The sequence below is a fragment of the Myotis brandtii genome, unplaced genomic scaffold, assembly GCF_000412655.1.
Source record: "Myotis brandtii unplaced genomic scaffold, ASM41265v1 scaffold555, whole genome shotgun sequence".
In the NCBI taxonomy this organism is placed as follows: domain Eukaryota; kingdom Metazoa; phylum Chordata; class Mammalia; order Chiroptera; family Vespertilionidae; genus Myotis; species Myotis brandtii.
This window is the reverse complement of record NW_005370065.1, coordinates 1,353,984-1,373,263: the sequence shown is the minus strand read 5'-3', so window position 1 is coordinate 1,373,263 and position 19,280 is coordinate 1,353,984. Positions and strand designations below refer to the sequence as shown.

The following is a 19,280-nucleotide window of genomic DNA, read 5'->3' as shown; positions in this document are numbered from 1 at the left end:
TCTATTACCTAGCAATTCCACTTGTGGGGATTTATTCAAAGAAACCCAAAACACTAATTTAAAAGAATATATACAACCCTTTGTTCATTGCAGCAGCATTTACAGTAGCCAAGATATGGAAGCAACCCATCAATAGACAAGTGGATAAAAGAGTTGTGGTACTTAACACACGATGGCATACTACTCAGCCATAAGAAAGAATGAAATCTTATTTGCGGCATAATAGATGGACCTAGAGGGTATTCTGCTCAGTGAAATAAGTCATTCTGAGAAAGACAAATACCATATGATTTCACTTATCTGTAGAATCTAAAGAACAAAATAAGTGAACAAAATCGAAACAGACTCATAGACACAAAAAAAGACTGGTAGTTGCCAGAGGGGTGGGGGTGTTAGGGGACTGGGTAAAAGAGGGTGAGCGTATGTGTATGTGTGCACATGTGAATAGGCATGCTTTGTGGAGAGACTTAGTATGCAGAAAGTTTTTATTGAGCTATAATTAATGAACAACAGTAATTAGTTTTAGGTATACAACATAATGATTCATTATTTGTATATATTGAAAAATGATCACCACAATAAGTCTAGGTAACAACCATCACCACACATAGTTACAGAATTTTTTTCTTGTGGTGAGAAATTTTAAGATCTACTCTCTTGCCAACTTTCAATACAGTCACCATATATCCCCCGGACTTATTTGTTTTATAACTTGAAGTTTGTGCCTTTGGAGATATTTTCATAGAGATCTTTTTCTTAGTCTTGGCTACTGAGATTACTAGGTACAAATCCAGGAATACATAGCTCTACTAAAAATAAACCAGGAAGAATTGACCGAAACCATAGCACGAAGAATTTACTGTCATTAGATTTTTTAAAAATATTTTTCTAACTTTGAGGTTATTCTCTGAAACTTAATTCTTCTTCCGCCCCAACCTACTCTCTTTCCAGTCTGTGCCACAAATGTTAAGAAAAGTTCTGGAGACTGGTTGGTGTTTCTGGAAGTCTGAAATTCAGTGTGAGCAGGGCCATGCTCCCTCTGAAATCCTTCCTGGTCTCTTCCTAGCTTCTAGCACCACGTTCCTTGGCTCATGAAAAGGTAATTCCAATCCCTGCCCCATCTCCACAGAGCTGTCTTCTCTCAGTGTATGTGTCTCTTCACATGACGTTCTTTTACAAGGATATCAGTCATATTGGATTAGGGGCCCAACCTGCTCAAGGGTGATCTCATCTTAACTAATTACATCTGCAATGACCCTCTGTCCAAATGAGGTCACAGTCTGAGGTACTGGGCGTTAGGACTTTAACATCTTTTTGAGGGAACACAGCTTAGTCCATAACAGGCAGTATTTGAAGTGGAAGAAAAAAGGACCTGGACATAGTGTGTGATGACCAGCTGGGAGACTGAGGCAACGGATGTCTTAAAGTTAGGCACCAACTTAACGTAGTGATTGGATCCAAGTTGGTGTATGTAATTGTCCTCTGGGAAACCAGTAGCATAGCATCCCTCTTTAAGCCCCGAAGTAAAAGTTCTTTCTACAGAATCCTTAATAATGTCAATAATAATTATGATGATCATCATAATAATAGCAGCTAACATTTATTAAGTGTTTGTCAAGTGCCAGGCATTTTTCTAACTGCTTTACATATATTAACTCATCTAATAAAAGAACCCTACAAAGTGGTATTATTGTCCCAGTTTTACAGTTAAGGAGACTAAAGCTGAGAGATTTAGTAACTCACTCGGAGTCACGAAACTAGGAAGTTGAAGTTTGAGCCCAGGCAGTTTGGAGCATCCGATCCATTCTTCATCACTGTCTAGAGCAGTGGTTCTCAACCTGTGGGTCGAGACCCCTTTGGCGGCCGAACGACCCTTTCACAGGGGTCGCCTAAGACCATCCTGTATATCAGATATTTACATTACGATTCATAACAGTAGCAACATTACAGTTATGAAGTAGCAACGAAAATAATTTTATGGTTGGGTCACAACATGAGGAACTGTATTTAAAGGGCCAGAAGGTTGAGAACCACTGCTCTAGAGACTGACTCTTTAAATCTTAAGTCCCTACAGGGCTTTCTGGAAAAGCTGCCCTAAAAAAAAAATTTTTTAAAAGGGCCAAAATTTAGATAGGGAAAACAGACCATGGTTCTGTATAAAGAGATTTTTAAGTGTGACTGTGACCAATGATGAAAAATAACTTAGGGGATCCTCACTATTTACTGTGGTAGAAGAGTCACTTTCCAAATACCAAATCGGACTCGCATCCTTGCCGTTTATCACATGTATCATTGCTGAGTATTGTCCTCAGTGCTCTGCAGACATCTCATTTAATCCACAGAGCCACCACATGAGGGAAATGTGACCTCATTCTACTGCTGAAGACACTGAGGCCCAAAAGAATGTAAGCTGCCCAAGGATACTGGGCTGGTGGTTAGAAATCGAACCCAGGTCTTAACAACACAAAAGCCTGTGCTGCTAACCAACAGGCTGCAGGTATACTGTCTGCCATATATAAAAACACTGATATATAAAAACGGGTTTGCCACAGACAGGGATCCTGTAAACTACAGACCCCAGGCCAAAAATAGCCCACCATGTATTTTTGTAACTCATATTTTATTGAAACACAGCCACACTCCACTTACAACTTGTCTATGGCAAGGGCCAGAAGGTTGAGAACCACTGTTCTAGAGACTGACGCTTTAAATCTTATGTGTTTGCCCAGCAGAGTTGAGTAGTCATGGCAGAGACCATATGCTGGCAAAGCCTAAAATATTGACTCTCTGGCCCTTACAGAGAAAGTTGCAGGCTGAATAGTTGACGTGTCTCAGAGCAGGGAGACTAACGCTGCTGAGTCTCACTCCCTAAACACCACATTGGCATCACATGGCTTTAACTAGATGTTCCTTCCAAAAGTGCCCATATCCCCCCCTTTCCTCTCCATATTCTTCAGACAACCAGCAACCAGTGTATAGAAACACTTGACACAATCTGCCTCCTATAAATTATGAAGAAAATAAGGAGGTTTCAGAAAAAGTATATCCATGTAAATGTACGGGGTCTATTTCACAATGAAATAGACTATTTTGCCGGCTAAGACTGCATGGTCAGTTTTAACTTCTCGTCCTTTATTTCTATCTTTGTTGGCCCTCATTTACTTACTTAGGTTTCTAGCGACACTGAAGGGGGCAACAAGCAGAGGATTGGGGGAAGGGAGAACTTTTTGAGGGGGCTTGAGCTGAATCCATTTGGACTGTTTCCAATGTATCAGTAGCCTCAGACAGCTGCCAAAGGCGCAATTGGACTGGTGCAAATCAGGATACTTATGTGTGTGCGGCAAATGGGGGTGTAAGGTGGTCTGCCCTCTGGCCCCAAAGTCTAGAGAGCCTAAACGCTGCTATTGCTGACTTATACCTTGGACGGAGAAGCGACCTCAGAGGAGAGGCAGAACCATAGCAAAGGAGCCCCATCATCCCGCCTTTTCAGAGTCTCCATACACAAGCCACTGCAGGAATGATGACACCAGCAGCCTTTGTGGGCAGACTAGACCTCTCATTTCCTGCCGGTCTCCGATTGCATGAGGAAAACCCAGCCCACTTTACTCCAGGGCTTTCAGCTCCAGTTGGAGAGCTGTTCTCAGTATCTTTCCCCTCGACTTCCCTGGAACCTCTGTCACAGCTGTAATCCGCAGCAAATGGATTTCCCTGACCCTGGGACAAAGGCCCAGTGTTCCCTAGACTTGGCGGCTCCTGGGAGGGCAGGACCATCAGCATTTCTCCAGCTGCTGGTCTCAGGCCCCGTGGGCAGCAGAGACCTGTAATAAGATCACTAGCCAAGCCGGTTACAGTCAGCACATCATTCAAAGTGGTCCCCTGTGATTGGGAGGGGGAATTGACTAATGTAAGAATCACAGCCTTCAGAGCTCGGGCTCACACAAAACCACACAGTGAGTTGGAATCTGGAGAAAAGCAGACTTCCAGTTCTGGATGTGAGCCATTAATCAGATCTGGCTGTGGTTCATAGTGGGAGTCAACAGGGATGGGTGGCCTTGGGGGAGAAATAAGGAACTAGTTAGAAGGAGGAAAAGGGAGGAATAAGAGTGGGAATTAAAAGGAAATTGAAAAGGGTGTGTAAAATGCTTAAAGCCTAGATACCGAGTTTAAGGGTTCAGACTTTCTAATGTGGGGCCACAGGGTTGGGGTGTCATGAGAGGCCACGGATACCTCAGTAGCCCTCACTGAGGCTTCTGAACCTCCACCCCCCACCCCCCAGATCAGAGCTTTGAGGCAGAGGAAGGTGGGAGTAGGAAGGCCCTACAAACTTGGCTTCAAAGAGGGGAACTGTAGTAGAAAAGGCTTGAAAGCTACTATATAGGTCCATGCCACCTAATTTTTGTCTCTTTCTACCCAAGTTCCCTTCCCCTGGGAAACCAATGAGAAAGTGACATATAGCAGCTTCAGATTCCTTCCTCCTCAGGGCAAACTTCAACCCACTGGCTGACTAAATCACCACCACAAGTCCAGTCAGTGTTCGGAGGGTGCCTCCCATGGTCATGCTACTGGAGGAGACTCCAAGGAGCCCTGCCTCCTTGAGTGAGTCACTTTCCCAAAACCTGGACGTCAGTTTTTGCATAGGAAAGACAAGGGAGATAATGCTAACTTTTGATTTCTTGAAGAAACTGGTAGATTCACATGTCTATTATCTTTTATGTATACATTATATATAAAATATTATTTTGTCAGTATAAAATATTTAATAGACATTACTTAATAATTAGGGGATTATATTCAGTAATTTGGTGCCTTTTCACCTCTGAAAACCTAGTATGCTCTGATAGGGACTTGGCCCAATGTCATCACAGTAATGGCTCAAGGCAGGAATATGGGTGGCTTTCAGAGGGCATAGTTTGGGAGGAGTTCTGGCTTTGGCGTCAGACCTGGTTTTGAATCCCAGTTCTGGGATGATGTTAGATAAGTTACTTTGATGCTTCATTGACAAAATTGAGATAATAATACCTATCCTGTAAGGGAGGTCATGAGTATCCTATATGATAAAAGAGTAATATGCAAATTGACCGAATGGTGGACCGACCAGTTGGTGGGGGGTGGGGTTGGCGAGCAGGCAGCGCCAGGCCAGCCAAGGTGTGTGCCAGTGGGTAGAGGGAGGGAACAGCAATAAGAGGGGGCAGGCACTGTCCCCCTGATCGGCCCATCCAGTCGCCTCCGGCAGAGGGAGGCCAGACTGCTCCAACCAACTGAGCCACACTGGTTAGGGCAATAAATTTAGTTTTTGATGTAGGAAGGAATAGGTAGGAGGGAAAGTGTATATATGGAAATGAGGATTTTAGAAACAACATGAAATAAGAAAAAGAAAGGGACTTGAACTCAAATCTGAGTATGCCTTTCTCACCACCCCTTCTTCCTCCCCAGCCCCTCTCCAATGCCAGTCATTGCCTCAAGGGGATGTGTGATTTCCAGTTCTGATCCAGATCGGAGGACGGTCCCTGAAGAATCTCTGGCCTCCTTAAGGAGTGGGGTAGAAGGTCCCAAGGGGCACTGCCTCTTCCACACTGGAAGAGGACTGACCTATTAGCACTGGGACAGTCTCAATAACCACACAACAGCCAGCGCTTATGGAGCCCCCCACTCACTATATACCTGACGCTCTGCTAAGCACTTTGTATCATTGTTTTACGTTATCCTCCCAACAATCCATCCACTCTTACATCTGATAGTTAAGAGACAGAAGGTCAGAAAAGTGTGACTTGCCAAGCTTTCTCATCCAGTAAGTGGCAGGGCCAGGACATAAACCCAAGTCTTTCTGACTCCAAACCCTGCAATTTTAACCAAGTTGCTCAACCTAATGCCCTACTCAGCTTTAGATTGGAGAGCACTCAGCAAGTACTTCATAAAGAAAACAGAGACTCCAAACATAGTCAAAGCTCTTCCAGCTTTCAAAACAAAACAAACACTTCAGTTTATTTTATTGTCTCCTTATTGGCCTCTTCCTTTCATTCTGTTCTCTCTAGATTTTTATTCCCATTTCTTTCAATAACCGCCTGTATAAGTGTGGAGAAATAATTAGTTCTCCGATATTCAGTGTCTCCATCCCACAGATAAAGGGCTGGATGGAGTGAGATGATCCCAGTAAGACCATTCCAGGAGCCCCGCCTCCTCTGCTGGTTTTACTTCCTTGAGCAGAATGAACAGGTCATAGACTTTAGATCAGGCAGACCTGATTTCAACTCTCCCCTAGTGAACCTGCCTGGACCTGTCCTTCTGATGACAGGACCTCAGTGCAGTAGTCCCCCCACAGGCTGATGGGAAATTCCTGCATACGTGTGCCTGCTCTAGTAAGTGTTTTAATATTTCACTTCTGCCTTTTTCCTCCCAGCATCCGCCTGCTCTTCTGCCATCTGAACCCCCTGGCTGTGCCATCCCACAGGCCATGGAGAATGAGCTGCCGGTCCCCCATACATCCAGCAGTGCCAGTGTCGCCAGCAGTGCCAGCGGGGTCAGCAGCAGCAGCGGTGGAAGTGGCCGCCCCGCTGGGCCCCAGATTTCTGTGTACAGTGGCATCCCTGACCGACAGACGGTGCAGGTGAGATTCCAGCTGATCTTGGATTGAATTCCTTGGTCATCTCCAGGCCTGGCCAGGAGGGCCTGTCAGCGTGGTCTAGTGGAATAACTGTGGTGTTGAATCTGTGCAGTTAGAGGAGCCTTTTATCGTTTCCTCATTTCCTTGAGACTGGCTCAGCCAGTCCCATGAGGAAAGAGAGAATGGCAGTAAGGCCAGGGAGTGGGGGAGGGAGGGAGGGAGGGAAAGAATAGAGAGTAACGCATCACCCTGTGGCACTTGCCGGTTCTGCAAGCCCCAGGGGATTTCTTCAAAGGGACTGGTAGGACTTTCCAGGCAGCTAGGGGCACACCCTGGGAAGCAGTGCAAGTCTGCCCTGAGGGCCCTCCCCCCACCCCCCAAGCAGGGAGGATATAGCCGTTGGGTAAGTTTTAGTTGGCTGGTGTGTTGCTTAAGTGGCAATAGCCCTCTCCCCTTGTGAGTTGTCTCTTTCTTCCCACCCCTTTCCTTCTCTCTGCCTTGTTGAGTTTTGGTTCCCTCTGTCATCTTCCCTGTGTTCCAATCACCCTAATCTGAGGCTGAAGAATGGAAGGGAAGGGGAGTGTTATTGGCATGGGACACAGTGTCACTGGAGACTTCAAGGACTTCTGTCTCCCACAGCCTCCCCACCACCCTGAGAGTGAGTCAGAGCAGTGGTGGGCTGCCTTAAAGTCAAGGGGGGCAGCCAACACAGGGCAGACCATTCTGGGGGGCAATGCACTGAAGAGATGCAAGATAGATAAGGCAGAGATGCCTCCCTGAAGTGATTGGTTGTGGTGCTCGCAGACCTGGTGGCCTTCTCTGAGCAGTTGGGAAGAGGGGGGTTGGCAGGCGTTGTTGCAGAAGGGGTGGGTCTGCAGGGGGCGAGGGGCACAGCTGTTGAGCGCTGTCTGCGCCTCCCGGGCCCCTCGCAGGTGATCCAGCAGGCCCTGCACAGGCAGCCCAGCACCGCGGCCCAGTACCTGCAGCAGATGTACGCCGCACAGCAGCAGCACCTCATGCTGCAGACGGCGGCCCTGCAGCAGCAGCACCTCAGCAGCGCGCAGCTCCAGAGCCTGGCGGCTGTGCAGCAGGTGAGAACGAGAGGGTGCTGCTGATGCCCCAGGGTCATGGTGGCTGCAGGAGTAAGAGAAGTGGGCACTGCACACGTGCTCCGTGCATGCTCTCCCGGGACCCTCACAGAACCCCAGAAGTAAGTGTGATTGTTGTTGGCGTCCTCTGACAGATGAGGAAGAAGGCTCTGGGAGGCTACACACCTGGCCCAAGGTCACACAGCTCCTGAGTGGAGAGGCTGAAACCCTCAGCCCGCCCAGCCCAGCCCCGGCCTTCCTCACCAGGTCACTGCACCACAGAGACAGGACTGAGGGTCACAGAGGTCCACAAGCAAAGGCATTGCCCATTCAGCTTGCCTCTCTGCCATCAGTGCCTGAGAAGAACTCATCATTCATTCATTCAACAAAATATTTTATGGACCTACTATATGCCAGAGTTTATGTCAGGGACTGAGTATACTGTGGATTCTGTCTTCTTGGAGCTCATAGTGGGGAGACAGCCAGTAAACAGAAATCCAAATAGACAAGGAAACAAAATATGTGCCCATCTCAGTTGTGGTAAGCTGTGACTGAATAACAAGGAAGACCTTAGATTGGGCGGCCAGGGAAGGCCTCTCTGCTGGAGTAACATTGACGCTACCCTTGAAGGGTGACAGGAAGCTGGCCAAGGGGAGAGGGTAGGCTGGGGGCCCAGATATGATGGAGTGAGGAGGAGTGGAGGACTGAGAGAGCTGGAAACCTTGCTAATAACCATAGCTGACAATTGGAGTGCTTACATGCAAATGCTTTGCCTTGCTCAATCCTTTTAACAACCGTACAAGGTAGACACTGTTATTGCCCTCACGTTATGAAAAAAGAAACTGAGGCACTCGCTTAAGGTCACACAGATGAGGCAGAATGGAGGTTTGACTCCTTCCCACCCTGTCGTACTTCCTTGGAAGGTGAGAGCCTGGGCGGGACTAAGGGAGATCTGGGACTCTAGTGATAAGAATTGTCCTTTCCAGGCGAGCCTGGTGGCCAACAGACAAGGGAGCACCCCCGGCAGCAGTGTGTCTGCACAGGCCCCGGCCCAGTCATCCTCGGTGAGTAGATGGGGGGCAGCGGGAAGAGCCCCCAATCCAGGACCAGCTCCGTCCTCCTTGCCCAAGACCCAGTCGTGGGGAATCCTCACCATACGTGTCTTTCCCTAACCCTTACTTTAACAACTCCCTGTCATCGTTCCAGGGCCAAGGCTCTCTGTTCATAGCTCAGTTCTCTCGCCATTGGACCCTCCCTGCAGCTCTGCACACAGGCCAGAGATGGGGCAGCGCTGGGGGAAGATCCAGGGCCAAGGACCAGAGATGGTTCTAAAGCAGCAGTTCTCAACCTGTGGGTCGTGACCCCCTTGGGGGTCGAATGACCCTTTCACAGGGGTCACCTAAGACCATCGGAAAACACATATATAATTACATATTTTTGTGATTAATCACTATGCTTTAATTATGTTCAATTTGTAACAATGAAAATACATCCTGCATATCAGATATTTACATTACGAATAATAACAATAGCAAAATTACAGTTATGAAGTAGCAACAAAAATAATTTTATAGCCCTGACCGGTTTGGCCCAGTGGATACAGCATCGGCCTGTGGACTGAAGGGTCCCAGATTCGATTCCAGTCAAGGGCATGTACCTTGGTTGCGGGCACATCCCCAGTAGAGGGTGTGCAGGAGGCAGCTAAATTGATGTTTCTCTCTCATCGATGTTTCTAACTCTCTATCTCTCTTCCTCTCCCTTCCTCTCTGTAAAAAATCAAAATATATTTTTTAAAAAAATAATAATTTTATGGTTGGGGGTCACCACAACATGAGGAACTGTATTAAAGGGTCGAGGCATTAGGAAGGTTGAGAACCACTGTTCTAAAGAAAGCCGAATCCACCCAGGGACAGAGAGAGGGGAGAAAGAGATGGGGCGCGGAGGTAACCAACAGGACCTCCTGTTTCCTACTGTGTGTCTCTCCCATCAGATCAATCTGGCAGCCTCCCCAGCGGCAGCCCAGCTCATCAACCGGGCTCAGAGTGTGAACTCAGCAACCGCCTCGGGCATCGCCCAGCAGGCTGTGCTCTTGGGCAACACATCTTCTCCCGCCCTGACTGCAAGCCAAGCACAGATGTATCTGAGGGCACAGATGGTGAGTACCCAGCCTGGGCCACGGCTCAGGTGTGCCAGGGGAACAGGCAGAGAGTCTGAGCGATGAGAGATGGAGAAGGGTAGGGATTAGTCCAGGTCGGGGAAGAAGCCTAGGAGACAGTCGGCAGAAATAAGGGTGGAATAAAGAAGGGAGGGGAGCTGGAAAGCTGAGAGGGAGCTTTGGTATGGGCTCACTGACAAGGAAGGACGGGGGAGGGGGGGGGGGGGGGGGGGGCGCGTTCCAGGCTGAAACAGTTACCCATGATGCCTCCTTTCCTTCCCCTCTGCTCTGAGAGTGAAACAGAACTGTGCTCCTCTTTTCAGAAACCACTTTCTAACACTAATTAGGGTAGACAATGTGGGAGTCCTTGCCTCAACGGTCTGTACACTCAGGCACATCAGATAAGCAAGCACAGAAACATCCATATACTGCACAGAAATGGGGACATCGGTCTTAGCTCACTGTGACAGTCCTTGCTGGTGGTCAAGGGCCAAAGGTGCATTTCGGCTCAGATAGTGAAGGTGGCAGCCAGCGTCAGGACATGCTGGTGCCTCCACTGCCCTCCCAGCTGGGCCCCATGCTAATCAGGGTCACCCTAGCAGTTGTTTATCAGGTGGGCATGTTTGGGTCAAATGTACTCAAGACGGCATCGGCGCTGGACATGCATACCTAAGATCTCTCCTCTACACCTGGCCCTGAGGGCTGCAGAGGCCCTTAGGAACTTAAGAGGTTCCTAAGATTTGGAAGAATTTCCTGGGAAAATAGCAGCATGCCCCCTAGGAGGCAGTAGCATCTACTGGTTCTATGCTCAGCTCTGTCCAGCCTCATGTCTCCCATCCTGAAGATGCCTCCCTCGAGCTCCTTGACACACAGTCCTACCCTCCCTCACTCCTGCGGCCAGAATTTGACACTCGGAGCCTTTCTGGTCTTGCTCCTGCACTTCCGTTCCTGACTCTGAGTTCATTGCTTGGGGTGCAGCTCCATTCCCAGGGACTAGCCCCTTAGACACACAGCGTAGACTAGACTTCCACTTCTCTAGGGAAACAGCCACACTGTGGCACTGCCCACGCCGGCCTTTGTCTTCAGTTACTCATTCCCTTGCCCAACTCAACTGACCCAACTGAGTCCCGAAGCTTGTCTGCCTCCCTCCCTAGAGCAGAGCATACATGCATGGAGGGTGCCTCACAGAGTTCTCAAGACACCAGCATGTCCACATTGACCCCAAGCTAGACTCACAGAAGTGGAAGTGTCATGCAGAGACCATCACGTAGCCTGCACTGCGCCCCGTGGAAGGAGATGCAGACACAAGTACAACTCTAGACGCTCTGCTTCCTCTACCACTGTTGTCTACACGAGTGCGTGCGTGCACGCGCGCGCACACACACACACACACACACACGCACACCCCTAAACTTGACTAAAAATTGAGCAAATCATCCCTTCTGGAGCCAAGTCCTGTTCTGACCCAACCTAGAGTCAGGAGTGGGTGAGACCTAGCCAGTGATCCTAGGGTATCTATTTCAGCCCGGGGTCCCTGCCCCCGGGAGGCTGAGGAGAGAGTGGCTAGGATGTCCTGCGAATGTAGGTCCCCTCTAGGATGAGCTCCTCACAGAGGCTGCTGCAGTAAACCTGACTTGGGTACAGCCCCAGGGTGGCTCTCCCCCACCCCTCACTGCCCAGCCTAGATCAGGATTTTCAGAGGATCCCTTTGGACTCCTTCCCTTTCTTGCCTCCCTAGTTCCCCATATCTGCTCGCTGGCTAAACTGTCTGTCCTGTGGCTGAGCCCACATTGGGCAGGTAAAAGGCGCCTCGTTTCCTGTGATTCCAGGCCCAGCCAGGTAACCTGGTGCAGGTAGCTAGGAGCCTAGGCGGCACTGTTCCTTTGTCCCCTCAGCTCATCTTCACGCCCACGGCCACCGTCGCTACTGTGCAGCCTGAGCTCGGCACTGGCTCCCCCGCCCGGCCCCCCACCCCCGCCCAGGTGAGGATTCCATGCTTGTGGGAGGGCAGGGGGGTGGGTACCCCTTGACTGATACTGGGTATGGGCCCAAGCCCTGGTGGAGCTTTGAATCTTTGGAAAGGCTGGAATCTCCTAGGAAAGCAGGTGGGAGACTGGACGGCCCAATGCACCCAGACCTGCTCCTTCGTTCCTCACTGAGAAGGCCTCAGCCACTCCTGCCCCTGTTCCTGCAACAATGGTCAGGTGTCAGAGCAGCACGCTGAGGCCAGCGTGGTTGCCAGTAATGGCCCGGTGGTCTTTGCTACCTTTGTACCTTACGCTCGCCCTCCCCAATGTAACTTCTGCTGCTTCGGTTGCTTTCAAGTGGAAAATCCCCCTCTGGTTACATAGACTAGCGCCTCTAGGAATCAGGGGAAATGGCATGGAAGGGGGAGGGAAGATGAGTCCTGGGTCCCTCCCCTCTGCCGGGAGCCCACAGGTACTGCTGTGGCTGTAAAGATCCTATGGGCAGCCCGGAGGAGGAACACCTCCCACTCCCATCACCCCATCCCCAGCTACAGAATGGGGACCACGTGGAGGACACTTGGTAGCAAAATCATCGGATTTGTCAGATGAGAGTCTGGCACAGCCTCTGTATGTCCAGCAGAGGGCACCAGGGACCAGGTTGAATAAGCAGGCCCAACCCGTGCACAGCTTATTCTGGGGACCAGATAATCCTCTGCCTGGTGGCCTTGCTGGTTAATTAACTTTCCGTTTTGCCCTGGCCTTTTCCAGTGTGGCAAGCGCACGCCCTGCGGTACCTGGGAATTCTTTCTAAGTGGTCTGCATCCCATCCTGCTAGTTTGGAGGAGGCGGGAATTAACAGAAGGGAGAGCGCCTGGCCGGCCTGCCCGGGCCTGCCCCAGCCTGGGCCATCCTCCCTTCTCAGAACTCCATTTCTTCTGCTGGTGGATCCAATTAATAGCACTCTCTCTTGTCCCCTTTAGAGCCTCTACCTGCTCCTGGTTTCTCTTTCAGCCCTAACTCATTCTCTCTCTTTGTCTCTGATTTCATACACGATCCTATTCAGCTATTCCTGAATCTGTCCCTAACTCCTTCCCTGTCTTAGTTGTGTGTTGGCATTGCTCCTACCCACATTCTCTGGACTCCTGTAGACCCCTCTTTTCCAGGTACAGAACTTGACCCTCCGAACACAGCAGACACCAGCTGCAGCAGCTTCGGGCCCTTCCCCCACTCAGCCTGTCCTGCCCAGCTTGGCCCTGAAACCCACGCCAGGTGGTAGCCAGCCTCTGCCTACCCCGTCACAGGGCAGAAACACTGCTCAGGGTTCCCCTGCAGGTGCCAAGTCTGGCCTAACTGACAGTGTGATGGAGCCACTCAAGAAAGGAGATGGCAACAGCAGTGTGCCAGGGAGCTTGGAGGGCCGGGCTGGGCTCAGCCGGATGGTGCCCGCTGTGGCTGCCCATCCCCTCATTGCACCAGGTAAGGGCTTCAGGAAGAAGGATCCTATCCCAGAAAACTGTGGGCCAGGGAAAGCTTTCAAACTTTCCTTTTCTCCAGGGACATGCTAAGATCCCAGCCATGTGTCTCTCCCCTCCTCCAATCTTGAAATGCTCATTAGCTCCTCAGTCCGTTTCATGCTTCTCATCCAGCTTTAAAAGGAAGCCACATCTGTTGAACTAAATGAGTCCTTCACAGGGGGCACAGCAGTGAAGCTCAGAGTGTACAATTATAGCTGTTGACCCTGTGTGGGTGGAGGTTGGCAGCGAGACTATTTTGAAATTCTCTAAGAGTCAGCAAAAAGGATGGGGCCAGCCAGAGGCATGTAAGAACACATGGGGAGATGAGGAAGTGGGAAGTTCGTTTTCTCATCATTCCACAGACATTTGCTGACCAGTATTTGCCAGTTGTATTGCCAGTTCTGGATATGTGGGGATCAATAAGACGGGGCCTGCCCTGGAGGAGAGCACAGACTGGAAGGACAGATGGGTACAGTGTGATGAGTGCTATAACGTGTGAGCCCAGCACTGTCGGAACCCAGTGCACTGTCTGTCCTTGGGGAGGAGACGCAAGAAAGGTCCCAAAGAGGTCACGCAAGAATAAATGTAGCAGATTTTTAAAAATAATCCAGCAAGCCACTTGTGAGGCCAGTTCTCTGAAGGAGGTGAATCAGTCTTCCCCGGGGCCAGGCTCCTTTCCCCGCCTGCTAAAATTCTCCCAGCGCCGCCTCTTGTCAGCCATCTCTGATGGGAAGAACCTGCCAAGAGCCCTAGAAGCCTGACTTTCCCTTCCAGAGAGCAAGACCACGCTGTTCTAACACAGAAATAAATACGGTGGTGGGCCGCGTGGCTTTGCATTAAAGAGAGACTCAGCCTGGTCACATCCCTGAGACCATCCCTGGCCCTCGGACCTCATCCAATCTATTTTTTTCTTGAGAACCTACTCTGCTTGTTACTAATGAACCAAGATGGTCAAAATATGATTCCTTACCTAAAGGAATGTAGTCAAAAGGACAGAGCCAGATATATAAGGAAATCCATTCAGTCATAAGTTCCATTAAAGGAATAAGTACGGGGTAAATGGGCACAGAGCACAGGTGGTCATCTCAGCACCAGGCAGGGTGGTCGGGTGAAATGGCGCGTGAGTCTTGAAGTATGAGCAGTTGACCCAGCAGGCAAAGTGGACGAAGGTATTCGAGTCAGGAAAGCATTATGACAGTGAGCTGGGAAGAGTCTGATTTAAAGTCCTCTATTCGCCTTTTTGAGGTTTCAAGGACCAAGGTTTGGTCTCTACCTCCCGTGGTCACTACAGAACCTTTGGAGGCCTCACTTCCCTGTGGCTCCAGGTGTCTCTCTCTCTCTCTGGCATTGCTTTCTCCAGAGACTGGTCCAGTCTCTTCCTTTAGGGGGAAGGGAACTGAGGCTCAGAGGTAAAGACAGGTTCTTAGAGTGACTTGATAGCAGCTTGGACTAGAGCAGTGATGGCGAACCTATGACACGCGTGTCAGAGGTGACACGCGAACTCATTTTTTTGGTTGATTTTTCTTTGTTAAATGGCATTTAAATATATAAAATAAATATCAAAAATATAAGTCTTTGTTTTACTATGGTTGCAAATACCAAAAAATTTCTATATGTGACACGGCACCAGAGTTAGGTTAGGGTTTTTCAAAATGCTGACACGCCGAGCTCAAAAGGTTTGCCATCACTGGACTAGAGCAAGGACCCCAAGTTAGCATTTCTTCTACCTACTCATTCAGTGCACAAACCCTAGAGCAGAACTGGGAACCAAGTCTGGCTGAGTCAGATCCTGGATCTCAGGCATCTAGCCGTGTTTGCCTCTCTCAGTTCTGACAGTAATTTGGGGCTTTCTAGGCCTTTCTTATTTCTGACCTGAAGCTCAAAGAGCCAGCGGTTCTGAGACTGTCCTGGGGTTTACAGAGTCTAATGGAGGGCTCTCTTCTCTCAAGCCTGGTCAGGGTGATGCAGGTGAGTCACAGGCTGAGGTCCAGAGCCCAGGTGTGGCTGGGACTGACAGTATGTGGCTCTCTGCAGTACAGGGACCAGTGGTTCCACAGAACTTTCTATGGAGCAGCTGTGAGCTGCGGACCACAAAGACCTCTCCCCCAGAGACACAAATCAGTAGGCTTTGCATTGTTTCTGCCTCCCACCGTCCCCTCCTATTCTTCCTTTCTTCTCCCACCCCTTCCTCTCTGTAAACCCTAGGGTTCTACTCCCCCACCCCCACCTCCCAGATGGATGACAGGGTGGTTCAGGATGCTGCAGATCCTCTCAGGGCCCCTGGAACAAACAAACAAACAAAAAGACTGAACTAACCCTATGACCTGATGCAGGGGCGGGGGTGGGGTGGAAGGGCTGCCTGGAGCGGCACCTGCCCTGGGCCCCGCAGTTCCCCAGGCGGAGGTAACTCCTGGCCTCCTGCCCAGTCAACCCACTGCAAGTGGAATGATCAGAGCATGCGTGCATGCCAGTTGAGGGGGGCGTGGGGAGAAGAGGGGGAGCACAGAGCGTTTTTTTGTTTGTTATTGGAGCATTTTTTGAGCTGGCTGGCTGGCTGCCCCCAGGGAAAGTAACCAGTGGAGACTTGCGGTGGAGGGGCCGTGGAGGGAGTAGAGCAGAGGGGAATGTGTTCTCCTGGGGCTGTTTCCTCCCAGAGCAGGCAAAGGCTCTAGTCCCAGCTGGGACTGCTCCCACTGACAGCTGTTTGGGGGCAAAGCCCCTCCCCCATGGCAAGCTCCCGCTGTTCCTGCTCCTGTCACCTTGGCAACCGGCTTCTTTAGGCTCTGCAAATAGAAAAGGTCCCTTAAGCCCTGAAAAGGAGTGGGGGAGGGGAGTAAGGGGCGGAGAGCAGAGCCTAAGAGGTTGGGCTTCTCAGTGACCAGGACTGAACCACGGAGGACAGAGAGGGGCAGGCGGCAGGGTCCCAGGGCCTGGTCTCCAGGGAAGCCCAGTCCTAAGGGAGCTGGGTTCTTGGAGTCCTCATTCTAATGGATAAACCCGAGGCCTTGGGTGCCGTCTGGCCCAAAGGTGAGGAGAAAGTTGCTGACCGGGAGGGAGATGCTGTGACAAAAGGGAACTGTCTGTTCATTGAAAACCCTGCGCCCTTTTCACACAACCTTTCACACAGTCGTGCCGCAGATGCCCGTTTTTGTTCTGCCTCCTCGTCCCTCCTCAGGTCTCACGGAGGAGAGAGAATGCTCTGTTGGAAAGGACTGCACATAGCGGCTTTGTTTATCACAGAGAGGGTTTTGTGTCGGGGAGCAGTGATTTCTGTCTGTGATAGGCTTGACAGTGGGATGCTTGCTGATTCCAGGAATCTGGCGCACCATATCTCCCTCCCAAGCAGCTGCCAAACTGGGGGTAGACACACCTTTACTTAGAGAATCTAATAAAAAACAGAACATGCAGGTGGGCCTGTTATCTGGCTAGAATCAAAATTCCTAACCATTTTGATATTAGAATCATGCAAGTAGCCATGAAGATCATTTCAACTATCCACTGTAGGACCAAGTTTAGATTACTAAGAATCTCCTTATATCGGGGGGAATCCACAGGATATCAGTGGAATTTTATACTTTGTTCAATAACATCCCTCAGCATGGGAGAGAGAGAGAGAGAGAGAGAGAGAGAGAGAGAGAGAGAGGGCACTGTGATGCACAGAGGACCTTGGAACTGTTGAGAACTCCTCCTTTCCTGGCATTCCTCACCCCAGGCCCCTATTATGTATATTACTTCCATGGATGCTGCCAGCTAAGAATAGTAATTACAGTTCATGAACAATTCAATTCCAGGCACTGCACTAAATGCCTTACCTATATATCTCATTTAATCCTAGCAATGATTATTTCATCTCACAAATTAAGAAGATATGGCTTAGAAAGAATAACTGTCATCCCCAAATAGTTTTTTTTCTTTAATTGTTCAGTTCAGCTCAGCAAATTTTCATTTAGCATCTATTATGTGCCAAACATAATGCTAACCATATGGGAGTCGCAGAGAGGAGCAAGTTTGAATTCCAATAGGGGCTGTGGAAATTTGAGCTGCACCTTGACAAATGAGTAAGTTTCAAGAACTGAACAGAAGGAGGGTGATCTCCGTTGGCACTGGGCAGTACCTGCACCTGAGAGGCCATGTGTGCCTCTGACCATCTGTTCATGCAGGTGGGACCTGCTCCTCCTCCCCTTTCCTGCCCCACTGCCATGAGCTCTGGGACACCCAGAAGACCTTTTCCCCCATCTCCCTTGTGTTTTATTCCAACACTTAGCCCCCAGAGGAGCTTGTCTGTTCTTACGTTTCAAAAATCTACCAACTATCCACAGATGACTGTTATGCATCCATCCCTGCCCTCATCCTCGCTCCCCAGAGGCTGCCAGCCAGAGACAGGATATTCCCACTTGGATACCTCCCCACCCGATTTGACATGTTTAACATTTGGAGAATTCATAAACCAACAACCAGGAGTCTTCCTCTACGGAGGGGTCCCCTTTCCCAGTTCCTGACCGCTGCTCACGGTCGTGAGGTTTCCCTGTGCGCCAGGCTCACAGTCTCAGGCTTATTTTAACTTAATTTTCCTTCACCGGGGGTGGGGGTGGGGGGTGTTATAAATGGGAAAAGCACAGGCTTTGGACTTAGACCTGGTTTCAGACCCCAGCTTCATCACTAGTTTTATGACCATCATCAAGTTGCCTAATGTCTGTAAACATCAATTCATTTATAAAACAAAGATGATTATATTTACCACAGGCTGTAAAGGTGAATGAGGTGGCCTGCAAAGTGACCACCAAAGAGCAGGCTCACGGCAGGCTTAACTGGTTGCCAGGACGTTCTGCTCACAGCTGCTGGAATCATCTTCCCCAGAGATTCTTTCTTCCTTGGCCAGAAACCCTGCACTGTGTCTTTAGTTCCTACTTTGTCAGTTGCAATGCCCCGACTATGGGAGAGACTCAATCAATAGCATGTAAGGGCTTCCTGATAGACTGACTCTGCCCTGGGGGTGGCTTCCCGACGCTCCTCCTTTGTCCATTGCACCACTCTCACTACCGTGGCTTCCTCACACAGGCCTCTGCCTCTTCCCCACTCCCACCCCTTTATGACTCTTACCTCCCACCTTCTGGCATAATACTCCCCTGTCATTGTCCGTCCCTCCAAGATCACCTCTCACGGTCTCCGCAGCCTCCCGCTAAGCCTCCAAGGCCTGCGTGTTCTGTGTGCTTCCCGACTCGCACCCTGCACTCGCCCAGCAGCACTTTCTGAGCATTTGTTACATGAAGGCACTGGGCCTCATCTGTCAGACGCAGTGGATTGCCCCCTAACCGACTGCACTGTAGAAGTCACTTGGAAACCACTCTCAGCTTTTGCTTGCAAAACAGGAATGCTGCCCATTTGCCTGAGAGGCTTATTATAAGGAATACATGAGACTCAAATGATGAAAAATGCTTTGAGGCATTCAAAGCAACATGCAAATAGCTACCATTTATTGAGCATCTCCTAGGTATAAACAAAGGCAGTAAACATCTTTGTGGTTTAAGCATAATATTCCATTTGATTCTAACTTCTCTATGTAGTATGTATCACCATTTACAGAACAGGAAATCCACATACAGAGAGGTTAAGCAGTTTGTCTAAGACTGCACAGCCTAGAGGTGGCAGAACCAAGACTCAAAGCAGATCTGTCTGACTCTAAAACCCATGCCTTTAGCTCCTTAGGCTGCACTCCCTATCATCCTTCTGCCAGGGATGGGGTAGTTTCATTTGAATGCTCCAGGCTGCCTGGTAAGGAATCCTGCTCACAGAGGATTTGGGTGGCTTTGCCAGCTGGCTGCAAAGTAGGCCTAAGGACACAAAAGCGTAGGTGCACCGCCGCAGAGAGCCCCTCAGTTGGCAGCCCTGATTTTATAACCCAGTTTCCTCTTACAGGGAAACTTCCCTTCACTCTGCTTCCCACCCCCCCCCCAC

At 49.7% G+C, this 19,280-nt stretch overlaps 1 protein-coding gene across 4 annotated transcripts in view; it reads left to right on the top strand.

The window, feature by feature from the left end:
- PHC2 (polyhomeotic homolog 2 (Drosophila)) overlaps positions 1-19,280 on the top strand; it is an 86,370-nt gene that overhangs the window by 24,426 nt on the left and 42,664 nt on the right. Inside the window, exons 1-7 of one of the 4 annotated variants that reach the window (XM_014549509.1) lie at positions 980-1,099; positions 6,398-6,604; positions 7,534-7,692; positions 8,676-8,753; positions 9,680-9,844; positions 11,674-11,826; positions 12,975-13,287. In XM_014549509.1, the coding sequence (XP_014404995.1) occupies positions 6,452-6,604; positions 7,534-7,692; positions 8,676-8,753; positions 9,680-9,844; positions 11,674-11,826; positions 12,975-13,287 (1,021 nt within the window). In that variant the 5' untranslated portion in view covers positions 980-1,099; positions 6,398-6,451. Of the gene's footprint in view, positions 1-979; positions 1,100-6,397; positions 6,605-7,533; positions 7,693-8,675; positions 8,754-9,679; positions 9,845-11,673; positions 11,827-12,974; positions 13,288-19,280 lie in introns of those variants that run through there. The other 3 variants (XM_014549508.1, XM_014549507.1, XM_014549510.1) reach the window with 3 other exon arrangements.